At 50.1% G+C, this 20,116-nt stretch overlaps 1 protein-coding gene across 9 annotated transcripts in view; it reads left to right on the forward strand.

Annotated features, from left to right (window-relative positions):
• Positions 1-20,116, forward strand: part of EXD3 (exonuclease 3'-5' domain containing 3) — a 556,345-nt gene that overhangs the window by 502,989 nt on the left and 33,240 nt on the right. Inside the window, exon 20 of one of the 9 annotated variants that reach the window (XM_077836030.1) lies at positions 10,060-10,261. The exons of the other annotated variants lie outside the window; for them this stretch is intronic. Coding sequence (XP_077692156.1) covers positions 10,060-10,080 — 21 coding nt within the window. The 3' untranslated portion in view covers positions 10,081-10,261. Of the gene's footprint in view, positions 1-10,059; positions 10,262-20,116 lie in introns of those variants that run through there. 9 annotated transcript variants of the gene reach the window in all.

Raw genomic sequence — 20,116 nt, forward strand, 5'->3', positions numbered from 1 at the left:
GTCTGGCCCTCTGCCCCTCCTCAAGGCCTGCAGACATGCTCTGTTGGGAGAAGAGGCCCTGCCCTGGTTGGGAGGCGGTGGGGAGCCCCGGGAAGGTCACAGGCAGGGAGGGCTCTTCTGGTCCAACTCCCGTTGCTTCTGGCTCAGCCTTCCTGCTCCTGGTGACAGGCTGCCCCTGCTGCCACGTGGGCTTTGTGCCAAGATAGTAACCACGTTACTGTCCTGTCCTGTCTGGCCTGAGCCTTGCAGTTTGAGGAGGCAACATCCCCGCTGCCCTCCGAACTATGCCCATTCTGCCGCTGTTCCACACCTGCCTGAGGCTACTACGCCCATGTTCAAAAGTGGGGGGGCTATGGCTGCCCCGGTTCTGGTGCCTCTGGGCCACCAGAATGTGGGGGGCCCAAAGGTTCTTTGTGCCTAGGGCCTCAATAAATTGCAATCTGCCTCTGCCCATGGGCTAAACTCAACTCTCAGTCACACCAGGACACTCCAATCAGCCCAACAGACTCCTGCCCCGCAGCACCTGGAGGGCTCTGGGTGAATGCTGGGGGCAGGATTGTGCGTGCAGCCTAGGGGTGGCTTTTAACAGTGTTGTGCCCTCTCCATCCTAGACTGTTCCAGGGGCTGGCACAGTTCCTGATACAATTTAGCTAGCCCGTCTCTGGCTGCCCCACCCAGGATCTATGTGCTACACCCCTACCTCGTCCCACCTCCGGCACGCCCCTAAACTGTGGTTTACAAGAGTCACTGAAGCCTTATGTAGTCCCTGCACTAGAAGTTATCAGGGGCTTCCTCAGTTCACGTAGGCTGCTGCAGCAGCACACAGAGCCAGGCTGGGTGGGGCAAATCCGTCCCAAAATGCATTCCCTCGCTGTTTTTACTGAGCAGTGTCACATTCATGGTCATCAGATGACTGTAACCCAAGTGTCAGGCTCCCCCTAGGTCCTTCCACCTGTGCCTTGCGTAAATAGGTTACCAATCCCAGGCCTGTGCAGTGGGGAGACACCCCACAACCCTCTGTCCCCCACCCCAGCAGCTAAGACTGTTTCCCAGAATGCACTGGTACAAGCACAGTTGTTCGGGCAGGGTGTAGGTGCAGAGAGGCCAACCATCACAGCTGGGGGTCCCTGCAGCATGGCCATGCTATGCCATGTTAGCAGGACCCAGGTGAGTTTCACAGTGGAATTTAAGGGGCTTGGGTGCAGAACCCAGCAGGGATTCATGCCCAAGATCAGTGTTGTTGTTTTGCTACAGAATGGCAGGGACTGGGCTCCTTGGGTGCATGTTCTTTACATAGGCAGCAGGATTTGGAGCACAATAAATGACAGGATCCAGCAGCTTCCACGTAGCTCTCGCTTTTACCTTTTCCCTCCAGTGAGTGTTTTAGGCTCTTCCAGCTCTTTCTGCAGCGGAGATTGGGCCTCTCAGTCAGCAGCATCCCGAGATAATAGCGTGCTGGGGCACCATGCCTGTCTCTTTCTAGATCTTCCACATGGTGGAACAAGACCTTTCCCTGCCACACATTCACCATGTCTCGCTTAAGTTGCTCATACGTCCGGCATTCCTACCCACCCGCTCCAGCCCCATTGCTGGTGACAGCTCGCCTGGACAGAGAGCAGATCCGTTTTCTGTGATCTTGGTAGGGTGCTAGGAGATCCGCTTAGATTCCTTCTCTTCACCCCAGCTGTTGGAGACAGAGGGAGACTTTCTCTGACATCTCATCAAAGTTTGATGTGTCAAGGCATTGCCAGAGATCAGTCATATGTTAATCACAGCCTCTGGACGCTGGAAACTGAAATGTATTTGCTTGCACCCTTTTTCTCCGTATTGGTTTGTAATGTTTCATATGGATGGTGGGTTAAACATACTTGTTTAGTATTGCAGGGTTGCTCATGAGCACTGGGCTGCAGGGTCCTATTTATTATTGTGGGGTTGCCCATGGGTTGCTAGCTATTAGGGTGCTTTAAGGAAAAAATGCACTGAACCATTTGTTGTGGGGAAAATATCTAAAGAATTCCATAGAAACAGGAGAAAAACCCTGGGGATTCGGTCAGTTTCACACTTATCCTCATGACACACCTTGGTTCTGCGGTTGTATTAATCCAATGAAACAATCTCTTAAAATGTCCAGGGCTGGTTCTGCCCCCCGCACTGCCCCGGTTATAAATTGTTCCAGTGGCAGATAGGGGTGATCAGTGAGCTGTAGGGGGCCAGCATGGGAGCAGCATAGGGCTGTCACAAGCTGCTTTATGCTGCACTCACCCATGCTCTGCCAGTGGCAGGAGGGAGAGCAGCCATAGCGCTAGGCATTATGGGCTGTGATTCAGGCCATGGACAACCAGGAAAGGTTGCTGTGATTTATGCCACTTTCGCTCCTGCACCAGCCCAGAATTCAGATGGCACAAAGCACGTTTAAAGCCGCCTTTTCCCCTGCTCCTCCTGGGCTGCACCTTCTGTGCCGCAGCTCACAAAACCTGGCCCTGGCACGGAAAGTAGACATGTGAGCTGAGTGGCATCGGCCCCAGAGAAGTCAGAGATTCCAGGGAACCCGGCAGGCCTAGAGGCAGATGGTGACAGCATGTCTGTGCTGAGTGCCACGGGTTGGATTGTGGCTTAGTTGATTGCACAATCAGAGCTGTATGGTTGGGTCAGCAAGACAGAGAAACAACATGTTTGTGTTGAGCCTTCAGTTTTTGCAGGCATGTCTCCTGTTATTGTCATGGATTGCAGCCATGAGCTCATCAGCTGAGCCTCCCTGCATCTGTAAGAGCTCCTGCCCTGTGAAAGGGGACAGCGAGGGGAGAGTTGGAAGCCAGGGATTTTCAAACATTGTAAAACCAAGGGCTGGAACAGCAACCACTACAGGCAACATATACTAACCCTGCCATGGGGCACAGGGGTATTAGCCTGACCCGGGTCATGAGGTTTGTGAGTAGGAAGCAAGACCAGTCTGCGGTACTGGCATTCCTGTGTGTCGCACCAGTGTTACATGGTGTCACATGTAAATGACATCTCGGACAAAAGTGAAGCAAAGGAAACCAGCCGAATCCCTATCTGGAAGGGATCCTGGCAGAGAATGGGAGCAGGTGGCTGCAGCCCAGCCAGAGTGGCATCAAAGAGAAATCTAGTATTGCCAACTTCAGGAGTTCACAGATCACATCAGGCTCACAAAAACCACAAGATTTTTTAAAAATCATACATTGAGGGTTCTGCTCATTTGCTTCCTGGATTTACTCCACAACCAAGGAAGCTACAATTTTTTTTCTCTAATGAAAACTGAGATTCTTGGGTAATCATTTAACTCCAGGAGCAAATGCCAAATGTCAGGAGACTCATCAGACCATAAGAACGGCCATACTGAGTCAGACCAAAGGTCCATCTAGCCCAGTGTCCTGTCTACCAACAAAAAGAAAAGGAGTACTTGTGGCACCTTAGAGACTAACCAATTTATTTGAGCATAAGCTTTCGTGAGCTACAGCTCACTTCATCGGATGCATACTGTGGAAAGTGTAGAAGATCTTTTTATACACATAAAGCATGAAAAAATACCTCCTCCCACCCCACTTTCCTGATGGTAATAGCTTATCTAAAGTGATCACTCTCCTTACAATGTGTATGATAATCAAGTTGGGCCATTTCCAGCACAAATCCAGGTTTTCTCACACACACACACACACCCCCACACACAAACCCACTCTCCTGCTGGTAATAGCTTATCTAAAGTGACCACTCTCCTTACAATGTGTATGATAATCAAGGTGGGCCATTTCCAGCACAAATCCAGGGTTTAACAAGAACATCGGGGGAGGAGGGGGGGGTAGGAAAAAACAAGGGGAAATAGGTTATCTTGCATAATGACTTAGCCACTCCCAGTCTCTATTCAAGCCTAAGTTAATTGTATCCAATTTGCAAATGAATTCCAATTCAACAGTTTCTCGCTGAAGTCTGGATTTGAAGTTTTTTTGTTGTAATATTGCAACTTTCATGTCTGTAATCGCGAGACCAGAGAGATTGAAGTGTTCTCTGACTGGTTTATTAATGTTATAATTCTTGACATCTGATTTGTTCTTTTACGTAGAGACTGTCCAGTTTGACCAATGTACATGGCAGAGGGGCATTGCTGGCACATGATGGCATATATCACATTGGTAGATGTGCAGGTGAACGAGCCTCTGATAGTGTGGCTGATGTTATTAGGCTCTTTGATGGTGTCCCCTGAATAGATATGTGGGCACAGTTGGCAACGGGCTTTGTTGTTGGGGGGGTGGGGGGGATTGAGAAAACCTGGATTTGTGCTGGAAATGGCCCAACTTAATTGTCATACACATTATAAGGAGAGTGATCACTTTAGATAAGCTATTACCATCAGGAGAGTGGGGTGGGAGGAGGTATTTTTTCATGCTTTATGTGTATAAAAAGATCTTCTACACTTTCCACAGTATGCATCCGATGAAGTGAGCTGTAGCTCACGAAAGCTCATGCTCAAATAAATTGGTTAGTCTCTAAGGTGCCACAAGTCCTCCTTTTCTTTTTGCGAATACAGACTAACACGGCTGTTACTCTGAAACCTGTCTACCAACTGTGGCCAATGCCAGGTGCCCCAGAGGGAAGGAACAGAACAGGTAATCATCAAGTGATCCATCCCCCGTCGCCCACTCCCAGCTTCTGATAAAATAGTGTGAGCTGGCAACTCTAGGAGGGTGAAATTCTCCGCCATGCTGCGTATGGTAGGTCCAGAGGCACTGGAGAGCGATAGCATGTCCACAAGGGCAGGAAGGACTGCAAACTGCTAGGCAGAGGCCTTCAGAAACCTGAGAAGGTCCTGTGACCCATACAAGGACGTCACGTGGAAAAGGCACGTTTTCTTCACAAGAAACCAGGTTCTCGGTGAGAAGATTGGCCAGTATGTTACAACCTATGGAATAAAGCGAAACTGTGTGAGTTTGAACAGTTCACAGGCGGTCTGATGGGTCTAATTTTGTTGTGGCATAACTGATAACAAGGGTTATTATGAGAAATAGGACCTGGCTTTGGAAAGAAGAGTGGATATTTGGAGAACTTGGGAAATCTGCTTAAGTGAAAGCATCAGCAAGCAGTGAAAGTACTGAAGTGCATATAATTGAGAATGCATCCCAAGGCACAAAGATAGAACATAAGGGGAAACAAATGGCAGAGAAAAGATTAGCTTGCAACAAATGTGGAGGTGATCACAATAGCGCAAAAGGGGCTGAGGTATACAATAAAAGCAGCCCTTTTGCAAGTGTGTCACTCAAAGCATACATTACAGAGAAATCCCATCATGACGTCTACTCCTCTGATCTAAAAGTTCTGGTCACTTTGATTAAGGAGGAGAATTGCATGCTTGGAGCTGTAATCTCTGGGTCTTAATGCACACCTTTAGCCATCTTATGGAAACTGGGAGCATTTGATCACTGTAAATAAATGAGGCTTTCAAAAGGAAGATTCCAAAATGAGATACAAGGATCAGTGAATGGGAAGCACTCAGTATTAGAGTAGACAGCAGCTGTCCTACTCTGAAATGTGATTGCATGTAATGGCATCTTCTCATAGCTGGCTCCTTGTCTGAATCAGAGTGGTGTCCGCTGGCTTTCCTCACTGCAGCAGTGCCGCAGACAAAAGCATGGTTTTGGGAGAGGGAGGTGGGTTCAGTTCCAGCTCACTGAGGACAACGCTGCAATTGGAGATGCTTTATTGCTGAGGATGTGTGATCCGGAAAGATCCCACCCAGACGCAGTTTGGAGGAGCAGCAAATAGAAGAACCAAGAGCTGAGCAGAGCTGACCTGGAGCCACTGACCAAGAAGCATGGACTCCCCAGTGCCATTGACACAGAGGAAAACTCTGCTGTGAGGATCGCTGTGAATTGTTCCCAGCCTCCCAGAGTTTTCTTGATGGCCTTTTAGTCTCCTTTTGCTGGGCAGACCAAAGTGCAACCTGCAAGCCCGTAATGCATCTGAGACCCCTTCACTCCGCCTCTGCCTTCAGACAGCCAAGGTGTCATACTTGTGGAGCTAGGAGTCCAAAGTGCCATGCGGATCAGGGTGACAGGGATCATGTACTCCACCCTGTACAGGCACAGCTACCCCCATCATATGGAATGGCCATTTGGGTTTATTTCTGGGGTAGACTGCATGTACCTGGGTGTGCAACATACATGCCACCCTCAGGCTACTGGAAAGTTGCCTGTGGAGCCCACAGTGTTGCAAATGTGGGATCCCTGCCCTCAGATCTTTATTCCTTTATTAACTGAAGGGCTGAATTTGGATGTCAGGTACTCAGGTCATATATCTGCATGTGTCTCGGACAAGCTGCAGTCTCACAGCAGCCGATCACTATGTGGCCAAGATTCCAAGCCAACTGTGAGTTATCAATGAGTGCTAAGATTGACAGGTTACAGGAGTAACCATGAGAACTTCGGGCTATCAAGATGCTGATACCAATTATTTAAAAACACCCCCCACCACCACCACCCTGGACAGCCATCTTCTGTTGAGTTCAGACAGGTATTTTGAGAATCCAAGGCCCCCTTTGGTGGTCTCTGGGAGCGAGAGAGCTCTGCCTCCTGGAAAGCTGACTCAGCATGATGGGAAGCAGCAATCCAGCTGCAGTGTTCTGAGGGCTCACCGTGTGTCAAGGCAGAAACATCTGCTGGGAACAGAGCTAAATCCTCACCCTCTTCTGAGCCACAGCAAAAACTGGAGACATACACAAACTCTTGCTTGGCCTGTAATAGCCAGAAGGAAGAGCTAGGACTGTGTCTTCCCATGCTGTTTATATCGGCTCACTGACCCAGAGGACAAACTCAGCACAGCCTATGGAAACATGATGTGATTTTGTTGTCCCCACATTGATTTGACTACCCATGAATTGTCCATATCTAACTGAGAGGATCCTGGAATGATGCTCAGATCCCATGGCCATGGGCTCTGCATTCGAACCAAGGAAGAAACATTCATGAATACTAGGAGCAGAGGCAGCTCTAATGCGAGCTGTATACTAATGGCCGGGGCAATTGAAATCAACAAGGTAAGAAAAGCCCTTAGCAGATTTTGCATATTGTGATGTTTTCTACAGAGTCTAAGCTTCTCTTCTAAAAACAAAAGTCTCTGCCCCTTCTGGTTGCTGAGATACCATTGAGTATGTGAGCCAATGGCATTTGACTTCACTCTGGACTGAAAGGCAGAGGCCTTGTGTCTAGTGGTTAGCCCAGGGGGCTGTGAATGACACACAGGGGTTTTGTTCTGAGCTCGCCCAGTGACTCTTTGTGTGACCTTGTTCGATTCCCCTCCTGTCTCTAGGCTGCACTTTCCCTGTGTATAAAAGCAGGGCTAGTGATGGTAACAACTGACTCGGAATCTCAACGTGAGGTCCAGGGCCAGTGCTGATCTGCTGCGGAAACTGTGTGTGGAGGGGTACATGCTTGCTTCTGGCTCCTCCTCAAGATTGTGTAAGCCTGAGGGAGCAAGCTGTGGTGCATCCTGCCTAGTGGAGAGCATCCCAGGCCGAGTTAACCAGCCAGGACTTTGGAAATTAGGGGATCCGTCGATGTGACTCTCAGGCACGTAAAGCATACCTGTTACCTCTGGCAGCCAGCTATCCCCATTGCATTGTGGACCTCAGAGCTGATCTGGGGGTGGTATCAGTGAGGAAATGTCCCTAGTACAGACATGGCCAAACAGCATCCGCTTCCTATATGAGTTCCTGGTGAGTGCGGATGAGACAGTGTCGGGGAGGAAGGCACTTCACCCTGCTCCCATTTATTGGCAAGGAGCGGTAGGAATCCTGGTGTAATAACCGGTAGCCTGGACCTGAAGAGGAGGTTGAGGCATTTCAGGACACAATCAGTCCTCCAGGACTAGAGATGGCATCAGCAGAGCCAGACATTCCATTAGCCCCCCATCGACGTTCCCCTCCCGCAGTTCTGGTGGCCAATAGTCTTGTCGATCTTCTCAGGTTGGTGGTTGATCTCATAACAAAGAGAGAATCTGGGCTTTAGTCCTGCGACAGATTCCTTGGAGACCCATCGTCCACTGTGTCAGACGAAGGCCCCTGCAGTTGGCTCCATTGCCTCCATCCGGCTTGGGAAGTTGCCAGTGCACTCCCGGGCTGGGCAGCACTACTGGATAAATATCGAGGCCCCTTGGGCAGGAGTAGTTAGTTCGCCAGCATGAGGCATTTGTTACAGCCTAGCTTGGTAGGCCTTCACGCTGCACTCGCCACATGCCATGGGCGCTCCTCACGGAGGTGTCTAGGAACATTAGCAACTTGGAGCCAATCCATGGAGCTGATTGGCTGTCTGTCCTGAGTCTAGGTCAATAGGCAGCAATAGTTTGTATCCTTATTGACCCTTGAAGAAAAACTAGACCAAGTAGATAACCCCATTAACTGACCTGGCAAACAGGTTATACTCTGCTGGCTTGTGTCTCAAAAGGACCCTATTGGCTTATGTGCCAGGGAGAGACAGATGGACAGATTACCTGTGTAATTTATTGATGATGATTTCTGAAACATACAGATGAGAAGACGTTCCTACCCTCTGTCCAGTCCAACCTGCCATCCCCCAGAATTCAGTGATGTTCAGCGTGTCCCTTTCCATCTCCCCTAAGGACCATCCTTGTATCTCCCAAAGCAAGGTATCTGGTGGACCCAAATCCTGTGTATTAGGAGTTAGTAGCAGATGATCTGCTTTGCTAGAAATCCATCCCAAGATGGGGCCAGATGCTTAGAATCACAGACTATCAGGGTTGGAAGGGACCTCAGGAGGTCATCTAGTCCCACCCCCTGCTCAAAGCAGGACCCATCCCCAATTTTTGCCCCCCAGATCCCTAAATGGCCCCCTCAAGGATTGAACTCACAACCCTGGGTTTAGCAGGCCACCGCTCAAACCACTGAGCTACCCCTCCCCCCAAGGGAGTTCAGCTCCCATTTAGGCTCCTAAATCAGGGCTACCTTTTCACCAGGGTTCAGTGCCCAACATGTGCACACACGCGCACGTGCGCATCCACAAGTACCCACCAGAACACATGTACGTGCTCTCCCATGCTCACTGGTGCGTGCGCACCCCCACGCACCCTTAAGCACGCATGCACATGCACACAGACATACTCGCACATGTACAGCTGCACGCACAGACACGCATGTACAAGCGCACATATGGGCATGTAGGTATGCTAACCCAGGCACATGCACGTACTCTCCCCAGGAGCCCTTTGAAACTCTGATCCCTTATTTAGGTTCCTCAGTGGGAGCTCTTTTGACAATCTGGCCCCGTTGTGGGACTTAGAGGGCAGCTATTGTGTCACTCTGCCTACCCAGCAGGGGCAGCCAGGCCTCCCATCATAGTGATGGGCAGGCAGGGCCTTTTGGGGTGTCAGTGTCTTGCCCGCGAGTAGCGGCTTTTTCCGGTCAGGCTCCTATGACAAGTGGCTTAGGGTACGTCTACACAGCGAAAGAAAACCCTCAGCAGCAAGTCTGAGAGCCTCGGTCAATTGTCTTAAGCTTGCGGGGTTCGTGCTGCAGGGCTAAAAACAGCAGTGTAGCCATTCAGGCGCGGTTTGGAGTCCAGGCTCCTGAGCCCAAACATCTACCGCAGGTGAGCCAGGCTCTAAGCCTCACTGCGCAGGGTGTTTTTCGCTGTGGAGATCTGCCCTCAGACACCAGAAATCCTGGCACCCCAGCTGCTTAGCCAGTTTGGGAAGTGGCCGGGGGCACCCCGCAGCCCTGCCGGCTGGGAAGGCACATTTGCCATGCTATCCATCTTGATTTCACATGGGCCCCCAGGGAAGGGGGGAGCGTTGCCCTTAGCAGCTCTCAGGCTAATAATTGCCTTGTTGTTTTGCAGTGCTTGAAAGTGCACTGGGTTTGCCTTTCCATGCCCTTCCCCCTCCCTCTCCCTGCCTATTCCACCTTGTGTGTAGGAACTGGTTTTTCTTCCCGGGCTATTGTTTCTGCTGGATTGGTTACATCGCTTCGGGGCTGGCTCACGTTTCCTTTCTCACGCTTTTTTTTTTTTTTTTTGTAATTCTCATTTTCTACTGCAGCTTCTGTTTAAGTCTCACTAGAAAAAGCAGCATTTGAAACACACCTAAGGATCCTAGCACTCGGGGTGGGTGAGGTGCCATGCTCTGCCCTGATGCCATCCATCCCACAAGACCTGAAGATGAATGGTTACAGGGCCACCAAACTGGAAGCCTTAAAGATCAAGAAATTGGCTTTAAAATTGAGAGAGTCATAACAATAATAAATGTTGGGTTCCTTGTTTGCCTTCTCCGTATTAATGGTAGGAGCCGTATTTAGAGGAGCTCCAGGACAGGTCTGACACAAACGCAGAACAAAAAGACAGTCCCTGCCTCGAAGAGCTGACAATCTGACTAAGCTTCTGGAGTTTGAGCCTTTAGGCCAGGGGGTCTAAACTGGGGGTCACAGGGTTATCACATGGGGGGGTCACAAGCTGTCAGCCTCCACCCCAAACCACGCTTCACTCCAGCATTTGTAATAGTGTTAAATATTTTTTAAAAAGAGTTTTTAATTCATAAAGGGTGTGGTCACACTCAGAGGCTTGCTGTGTGAAAGTGGTCACCAGTACAAATGTTTGAGAACCACTGCTTTAGGCTTTATGTTACTGTGTTCAGGACTCAGGGGGTTGCCTAAACTTTGCCTAGCCAGGAGCCATCTTAACCACTTGCCAGGATCCAGTGGCAGCACTTAATTTGCCCAGCAGCTGTCCTCATCTTGGCTACAGCCTATGAAACCTGTAAGTCCCAGCATGTCTTGCTCTCTCTGGCTCCTGTCTATGGCCACACCTCCTAACAAAGATCTGGGTGGCTGTAGAGTGCACTGTTGGAATACAGTGGCTCGTGCTTTGGGCCAACCCTGTGTTGTAGTGAAGGGCTCTGAGCATTGTTGGGGGCATGCCAGAGCCGAGCCATAGATACTTCTGACTGGGGATGCAGAAGGACAGAGATAGCAGGTTCTGGCTGTTAGACTCCAGCGCCGATGTACCCAGCCTAATCCAAGGCCTGACTTGTGTATAGTTGTACGCTCCTCTTCCTTGTCTGGAAGGATCTTCAGTTTGCTCTTTGTTTGCTGCCTGATTCCCCATTGCCCTGCATCTTGCACAGTCATTCACACCAGTGTAAAGTGGGTGTGAAACGCGCCCAGTCTGATCATAGAATCATAGAATATCAGGGTTGGAAGGGACCTCAAAGGAAGGAGATTCCACCACCTCCCTAGGTAACGCATTCCAGTGTTTCACCACCCTCCTAGTGAAAAAGTTTTTCCTAATATACAACTTAAACCTCCCCCACTGCAACTTGAGACCATTACTCCTTGTCCTGTCATCTTCTACCACTGAGAATAGTCTAGAACCATCCTCTTTGGAACCACCTCTCAGGTAGTTGAAAGCAGCTATCAAATCCCCCCTCATTCTTCTCTTCCGCAGACTAAACAATCCCGGTTCCCTCAGCCTCTCCTCATAAGTCATGTGTTCCAGCCCCCTAATCATTTTTGTTGCCCTCCGCTGGATGCTTTCCAATTTTTCCACATCCTTCTTGTAGGGTGGGGCCCAAAACTGGACACAGTACTCCAGATGAGGCCTCACCAGTGTCGAATAGAGGGGAACGATCACGTCCCTCGATCTGCTGGCAATGCCCCTACTTATATGGCCCACTAATGTCACACCAGAAATGATGGTGGGAGGGGGACACACCCGAGTTAGCGCTGCCTAGGAACCAAGCTCCTGCTGGCTGAGGTGGAAAGGGGAGCTTGGAGTAAACACACAGCAGCAGGCAGTGATCAGCTGGGATCCAACTCAAATGTGCGGGGCAGAGCGTCCCCTCAGGACTCCATAGTGCACCGTACAGGAGCATGTGTTCCCAGCTTAAGACAACAACTGAAACATGATCCCTCCCTTCCCACCCCCCAGCACTTGCTTGTGCCCCTCAACACACTGCTGCCCCTTCCAGGCAGGTCACTGCACCAGTGGGGACTCGGCTGTAACGAGTCAGGTTGAAAGGGAGCCGGGCCCTTCTGGCCTGCCTCAGTCACATCCACAGCACTGGAGGTGGGGCAAGCAGTGCTTGGGAGGAAGAAGCGGTGTGGGGGTGCGGCCTTGGGAAGATAGGGTGGCATGGGGGCGGGGCTTTGGGGGAAGGGGCAGTGTGGTGGCAGGGCATTGGGGGAAGGGGCAATGCTGGGATGGGGCCATGATTCAGGCTCTCGTGCCCCCCCCCCTTTTCGGGAAATTCCACTGCTCCTGCTCTGAAAGCTTTTGCCGACAGAGGGGCTGGCTTTTGGTACTGTCAGACGCAGAGTCTGTGTTACGTGGTAGTCAGACATGTGCCTGCTGCATGGAAGTTCCAGCTTTGTGCGTATCGTGTTTTGTGTTACTTGATGAATGAGATTCAGTGTGAAAGGGGCAGCCAGCGTTCGATGTCCGTGCGTGCTTTGGAGGGCAGAGTTAAGGGTGACCATTCAGTCTTCATTTTTCGAATGAGCTGCCATCTCAAAGCTTGATTTCATGACCTGAACTTGCAGTAGTGCCGCTGAATAAACAAACGCGCCGTCGGGTTTGTATGAAGTATTGCGCTGAGTGTGACAAAACTGGGTCTTTCTCAGACATAAAACACCCACAGCTTTGCAGCTGCCCAGGAGGCACAATTATCGTGCTCAGAGTTTCTGTCTTGGTGCCCCCAGTGGGCCCCCTTGCTGCCTCAAGCATGCCTCCTTGCTGCCTCAAGCATGCCCCCTTGCTGCCCTCAGCGGGCCCCCAGCAGGCCCCCTTGCTGCCTCCTTGGTGCCCCCAGTGTGCCTGTCTTGGTGCCCCCTTGCTGCCGCCTTGGTGCCCCCAGCGTGCCTCCTTGCTTCCCCCCGTGTGCCCCCTTGATGCCCCCAGCGTGCCCCCAGCGTGCCCCTTCCTGCCTCCTTGGTGCCCCCAGTGTGCCTCCTTGTTGCCCCCCGTGTGCCCCCTTGCTGCTCCCAGCGTGCCCCCTTGATGACCCCAGCGTGCCCCCAGTGTGCCCCCTTGCTGCCTTCTTGGTGCCCCCAGCATGCCTGTCTTGGTGCCCCCTTGCTGCCTCCTTGGTGCCCCCAGCATGCCCCCTTGATGCCCCAGCGTGCCCCCAGTGTGCCCCTTGCTGCCTCCTTGCTGCCCCCTTCTTGGCCTTTGGTCTCAGTGAGCGCTGCAGAGCAAGCCAACCTCAATGGCTTTCACGAGAGCGTAGGTTGTGTTTCAGGTTTCTAGATGCAGCGTTTCCAGTTGGAGCAGAGGGGAAGAACCCTGATGTTTGTCACACATGAATAACTCTAAAGCACCTGGGTCAATTTTAGCTCAAACATATTAAAAAGAAGAAACAAATCCAAATTCACCAGGCCTGGCCATCTTCAGTCCAAAAAGAACAGACTCCGGTATTCAGCGGGAGAGGTGTAGCTAGCTGGATACAGCTCAGCATGATCAAGAGTAACAGTAATTAGACTGAGCCCTGGAATGTTAACCCTTCTTCTGCCGTGCTGTACCAGCAAGGAAACCATCATGCTTTTTTAAGGTGGTCCTGCCTCTGTCAGTCACATGAATGGTCAGGAGCAGACTTGTGTGTTTCACATTTCCAGCGTTTGATGGTGTCACGTTGCACATTCACACACACAGGAAAGGTCCATCCTGTTCTGGGAGGTGTATGGCATCACGAAGATGCTCTCAGCCGGGCATGAATGCGACGTGCTGAGCTGGTGCAAGGCATGTTATGTGCATGGACAGGGTGCAACCAGATGCAGCAGGAATGAGAATGGAAATGGGCTGGTTTTGTTTTCTCTAACCAAGTACAGAGCAAGATATTCCCACAGTTGGGCTGAGACCAGCCCCTCACCCCCTCCTGGTTTCCTCATAATGATGGACCATCCACAGCTAAAAGTGGGCATGCTACTCTCTAAACTAAAGCTTGGGCGATGCTAGGCAACACTCTTTCTTTCTTTATTGTTTGTGTTCCCATAGCCCCCTAGAAGCCCCAGCTGTCATGGACCAGGACCCTACTGTGCTAGGTGCTGTGCAAACCGTGCTCCTGCTGCAGCGTTTGCTGGGCTCTGCAGTTAAGGTTGTGTTAGGTCTTCTGCAGACCCAGCTTTCTAAAAGGGTGTAGACCACAGCTGTTCTTCATATGTTCTGATTTGGACCAAACTTTAGCTGGCAAGATCTCAGGACGAATGGAAGTTTGGATGCTTATTGGTTTGGCTGCTTATTGATGTGCAGAAGGAGAGTAGAAAAATAAAGATATGCAGTTTGAGATCTGTGTTAATTAAATTCTGCATATGGTTTTAGTGCAAGATAGGGACAGTCTCATTGACATGAAACTCTTCATGTCAGAGAGACTAAGCCCAGGAAGTTCAGTTTTATATGCCCAAGGCAATGTAGTATTAAGGCAGTAGAATGAGGGGGGCCCAGTGATCAGTGAGTTGCACTGCTGTGTACAAGCTTTGCGGGATGGCATATACTGTATATACAAAGAAATGGAAACGTACTGCATGCCATTGCCATGGATCTGGTTCTGGAGGGTTAAATGCTTCATTGCTGGATGTGCCAGGCATGTGAGACAAAGCCCCGTGTGCCAGGTTCAGTGATACATGCTGTTCTGAGCTCAGTGGATCATCCGTGGATTGCAGTGCAGCGCGTTGGCGGCAGGGGGTGCACATGCTGGGGAGGTTGTGGATCAGGATGTCCAGGGCATGCCACAAGTGTGTCATGCTTCACAGGCTGTGGATGAGTGTCAGCAGTGCACCCTTGTGGGTCTGGGTGTGGGTGGCATGCACTGTGAACCCATGGATGTGCTGCACACGGGGGATGCATGCAGCAGGGGCATGCTGGGAATGGGTATGTGTGGCGAGGGCATGCTGTTGTGTGTACATGGTGCACACTGAGGAATTGGGTGTGTGTCACAGCGTAGCTGACCCCAGTAAATGAAGTGCAGTAGGTCCAGCTCTCCTGTATCAGAGCTGCCACGGCCTCTCCCAGCTAGTCGGGTAAGAGGGCGTGGCAGCACCTTGGGGCTATGAAGGATCGGTGAAGACAAGACCTGGTAGAGGAGAGACTTGGTGAACTGGAGGCCAGGGGGAGGTTCCAGTGCATCAGAGCAGGCTCGTTCAGCCAGGAAGGGCAGGTGAAAGCTGCCAGAGACCAGGGAACTGGAGGAGTCCTGGAAGGAAGCAGAAGGTGGTTCCTGGAGGAAGGCTGAAGGCAGGCGGGCAGCAAGAGGGCCTTGCCTGCTGGCTGTAAGCTGGAGAGCTGTTGCCAAGAACTAAAGAGGGCTGCAGGCAGCGAGGAGCTTGCCCACTGCCATCTCGAGGAGTCAGAGAGCTGGACCCAGAGGGACAGCGAGAGGTCCAGGGATGCTCCCAGCAGAGAGGCTTTGGGGCTCACACTGGGAAGAGTGAGACTGCACTTCAGTTGAAAGGGCTGGGATGGCTGTACTGGTATCAGGGCTGGGGAGGACTGACAGCAAGTCCAGGTGTGGCCAAGGTGCTGGTGCCATTAAGAGACGAGATGTCTAGAGTTTTAGTTACTGCCTGCACTGGAGTGAGGAATGGACTGCAGGGTTGGGACTTTCGGTATGGACTATTTGGACTATGCTGTTGTAATAAACCAGCCCTAAGGAGGGGTAGTAATGAGACAAGAAAGCTGGAGAGGGAAAAGTGAAGCAAGTGTGCCTGTCATGCGACAGCCCACAGCAGGAGGGTGTGCCAAGCAGGGCTGCCCCATGACAGCGTGTATCCCAGGCTGTGTGCATGCTCAGCAAGTGTCTGAGTGTGACAAGCTAGGGACAGTAGTGTGGGTGTCATGTATCCAGAGCATGCGAAAAGCTTAGCAGTCCTCAAAGAACTCAGTACCACTCTCCAGGTCCACTGTATTTCCCACGCTCTCTGAGCACTGGAACATCACTACGGTCATTGAAAGCAAAGTTCCTTCATGTATTTCTAAAGCTCCCAGAATAAAGCTCACGAGTGACGATGGCATGGCCTGTGCTAGCTGACTGGGGGATCCAAGTAGCTGCTCTGAGTGTCTCCTGTAGCACACTCAGACAGACGGACAATAACCAACGCATGCTGGAATTGATATCTTATTGGTCGGTACCAACAGCTTTGTCCATGAGTGAAACAGCTGCCTTGGCTACTGGATTCTCAGAGCACAGCTGACTTGGGCAGCAACCACTATAGACCCTGCTGAGCACTTTTTGGGGGGGTATCCAAACTCTGAACTCCCATTGACGTCATTTCTGTTCTGTTCCACCTGGGTTCTTACACATGTCCATCCCCTCAGTGTCTGAGCACCTCGGGGAGTTGTAGGTCCCAGAATATGCTCGGCACCTCACAGGATCAGGCCTGTTGCTATTAACCTCTTGATATGGGCAGCCATAAGAAAATGGCTGTATAAGCAGGAGGAGATGTCTTCCAAGGAGCAATTCCTCAGAGTGCTGAAAATAAAACACAGCTGGAGATAGTACCTTTTAAAGTCACCCAACAAGTCTGGCCTTCAATTCTGGCCAGTTTGACTCTGACCCATGGATGACCTACCTCCAGCTGTATCTCCCAATCTTGTCATCACAGAACCTCCACTAATCTGCTCCATTTGAATGCACTGAGGTTCTTGTTTTATGCTCCCAAACAAATGAGGCCCTTAACAATCAGGTGAGCCTCTCCAACTGCTATGCAAATGAGACTAATTAAAGACATTCCTTATGTTTGATTTCCCACACCTTTTACCTCCAAGGGGAATAGAAACATCATGTTTCAACTCTGTATTTCACAGTAGCTGGAGTGGGTCACTCACAATAGGAGTATTTGGCTGATATAAGTTGAAATACTTTCCTATGCATGAGAAACCTTCCAGAAACCTATGACTAATAGTGAAGAGGGAGCAGAGAAAGCAGTGGGAATGCTGTATTGTCATGGGCTGTGATCCCACAGAGTTTACCACCTGAGCGGGTTGGGCTAGCTCAGTACTTGCATGAGAGACCTCTAAGGAACGCCTGGGTGCCCATGAGGGAAGTGATGCTGATGAATCAATAAATAGTGTACCACTGCCCCAACACGACTCCCATTTCCCCAGTGACAGGCAGAGACCTGCCTCTTACGGTCATAACAATACCATCGTTCCTTGAACAAACAGGGATGTTAGTCCTGGCCAAATTCCAGCTTAGGACGTCACATTCTGCCTCCCTAAATTCCCCCTGCAGATTTAATTTAGGACTAAGGGACCTCCTTGGTCACTGAATCATGGCCCTTGCTCTCACAGGCCACCCTGTTATATAATCAAACAGGATACAGTGCTCATCAGTGTTTGTCCACAATGGGTCACTTGAGCTGTTGTGTGCTGTCAAATCATAGAATCATAGAATCATAGAATATCAGGGTTGGAAGGGACCCCTGAAGGTCATCTAGTCCAACCCCCTGGTCGAAGCAGGACCAATTCCCAGTTAAATCATCCCAGCCAGGGCTTTGTCAAGCCTGACCTTAAAAACTTCCAAGGAAGGAGATTCCACCACCTCCCTAGGCAACGCATTCCAGTGTTTCACCACCCTCTTAGTGAAAAAGTTTTTCCTAATATCCAATCTAAACCTCCCCCACTGCAACTTGAGACCATTACTCCTCGTTCTGTCATCTGCTACCATTGAGAACAGTCTAGAGCCATCCTCTTTGGAACCCCCTTTCAGGTAGTTGAAAGCAGCTATCAAATCCCCCCTCATTCTTCTCTTCTGCAGGCTAAACAATCCCAGCTCCCTCAGCCTCTCCTCATAAGTCATGTGTTCTAGACCCCTAATCATTTTTGTTGCCCTTCGCTGGACTCTCTCCAATTTATCCACATCCTTCTTGTAGTGTGGGGCCCAAAACTGGACACAGTACTCCAGATGAGGCCTCACCAATGTCGAATAGAGGGGGACGATCATGTCCCTCGATCTGCTCGCTATGCCCCTACTTATACAACAAATCTTTGCTGCTTTTCTGGGGTGGGCTAGCAGAGCCTTGCATGTGATCGCTAATCAGTCAGGCATAGACTGTAGGTGTAGAGCACGTTGGGATCCTTCAGGGGATAGACGATGGCAAGATGTAAGTCCATTTTAAAAGCAACAAGAGAAAACGAGCAAAGAGCATGCCATCTCTTCACTGCCCCACCACCACCTACACTGGGATGGTATTAAATCTTCCCTGGATGCCACACGTTGACATCAGCTGGAGAATTCCCGGCTACCAGGATGTCAGTAGCTCAAGATAAAAGTTGCCTAGTGCAAAGGGAAAATAGAAACACCTCAGGATGCTCAGAAATTTGTTGTTCTCTGAAGCCATGTCTGAGTGATGGCCATTCTCTCCAAGGAAAGGAATGGCTGTGCATAGGCTGACTCTCCCTCCTCTGCACTTGCAGACGTCATTTACACCCGTGTAAATGACACCACAAGGTGCATGATGGCAGCAGAGAATTAGGCCCAGTGAGTTTATGAGAACAAGATGGGATTGTCTGGGGGTCAGATCTGTGTATGTCACAAGGAGGAGCTGGAAACTTGGGAAAAGAGTGATGGAAAATATAAATATATACAAAGGTACACACACACACTTTCATACACCGACACTGGTAAACATTCTTGCACACACACGGGGCCTAGGCAAACCAATACAGATCAAATAAAACCAGGCACAAACCTTCAACCCAAACTGAGACCAAACCAAAACACAAACCTTTATTTGAAATTTGTAAAATCTCGTTACCCTTTTTTTTTACTTTTAATTTTTCCTCAAATCTTTGGACTTCCTGCTTTGGGGCAGGAGCAGAAGCACCAAACTCTCAAGAGAAACCCTTGTTCTCCCTGTATTGCCTCTGGTGGTGGAGGACAGTTTGATCTGATGAGCCATTAGTATGAGGAAACTTAGCCAGGCTTTTCAGGTTCATTTCATTTCCATTGTGGTGAATTTTCTAATCTGGATGCACAACTGAATTAAGATTTTGGATGCCCAGGACCCTGTGTTTAACGACAGGCTCATTGATTGTAACAGCAGAAATGAGACCCGCAATCTGCATTCATCAGGGAGTGGCCCTTTCTCAGTATCACTCCCCCAAGTGACATCTGGCTCAACCATGCACTGATGGTGGGGAAGGAAAGGAATGGAAGAGATTGGGACCTGATTAGGAAAAGAGAGATGCTGAGTAAAAGACAGCTGTTGTGTTGCGCTGACCTCAGGCGCTGCTAGGAGTTAACTTGTTGCACTTGGAAACTTATTTGACATTTACTATTTCTTTTGACTTACCGAGGGTTTTCCCAAGCCAGAAAGTCCCAGGGGTGCAAGGAGGTGACACTTCCCCAGTGTAGATCCAGCCAAGCCAGTTCTAACATTCAACTCACAGTCCATATAATGGCTTAAACAGGCAGCATGAGGTTCACATTGTTCCATTTAACTACAGAAATAATGAAACAACCTCTGCTGTCATGGGGCCAAAGAGAGGTAGATTTTCTTTTGGACATTATTACAGCTGCCTAAATTATTGTGTTCAAAGCCTAAATCATCATAGAATCATAGAATATCAGGGTTGGAAGGGACTTCAGGAGATCATTTAATTCGACTCCCTGCTCAAAGCAGGACCAATCACCTGATTTAGTACTAGGTTGATGATTTCATACTAGGTTGATGGGTCTCCTAGGACGACTAAGGGTGGGCAGATAAAGGGCTCAGCAAAAATGGTTTAGTTAAAATATGAACCACCAGAACCTTCACCTAAATATGAACCAACCAACCCCCAGAACTTCAGCCAAGCTCACTCTAGGCCCTGGGAGCTTTGTAGAATTCCAGAAAGTTTGGTTGTTAAAGTTGTGTCTTGTAAGTTTTTCATTAAGCTTCTCAGCTTCCTGGGTTGGAGCTGGGATGGAAGCCCAAATAGAGGAGCTGTTCCCCCTGTGAGTCTGAGAGGAGCTGGAGAGGTCACTGAAACTGTCAGGATTCCAGCTCAGAGCATCCAAAGCTTGGCACCCTTTGAGGTTTCCTCTGTCACTGGCTCAGCATTTAGCTCTGGGAAGGGAAGAATGTCATCTGTAGTTTGCATCACCTTCCCTATCTGAAATAACCTGCGTG

This window comes from Eretmochelys imbricata, chromosome 16, assembly GCF_965152235.1.
Source record: "Eretmochelys imbricata isolate rEreImb1 chromosome 16, rEreImb1.hap1, whole genome shotgun sequence".
NCBI classification, from domain to species: Eukaryota; Metazoa; Chordata; order Testudines; family Cheloniidae; genus Eretmochelys; species Eretmochelys imbricata.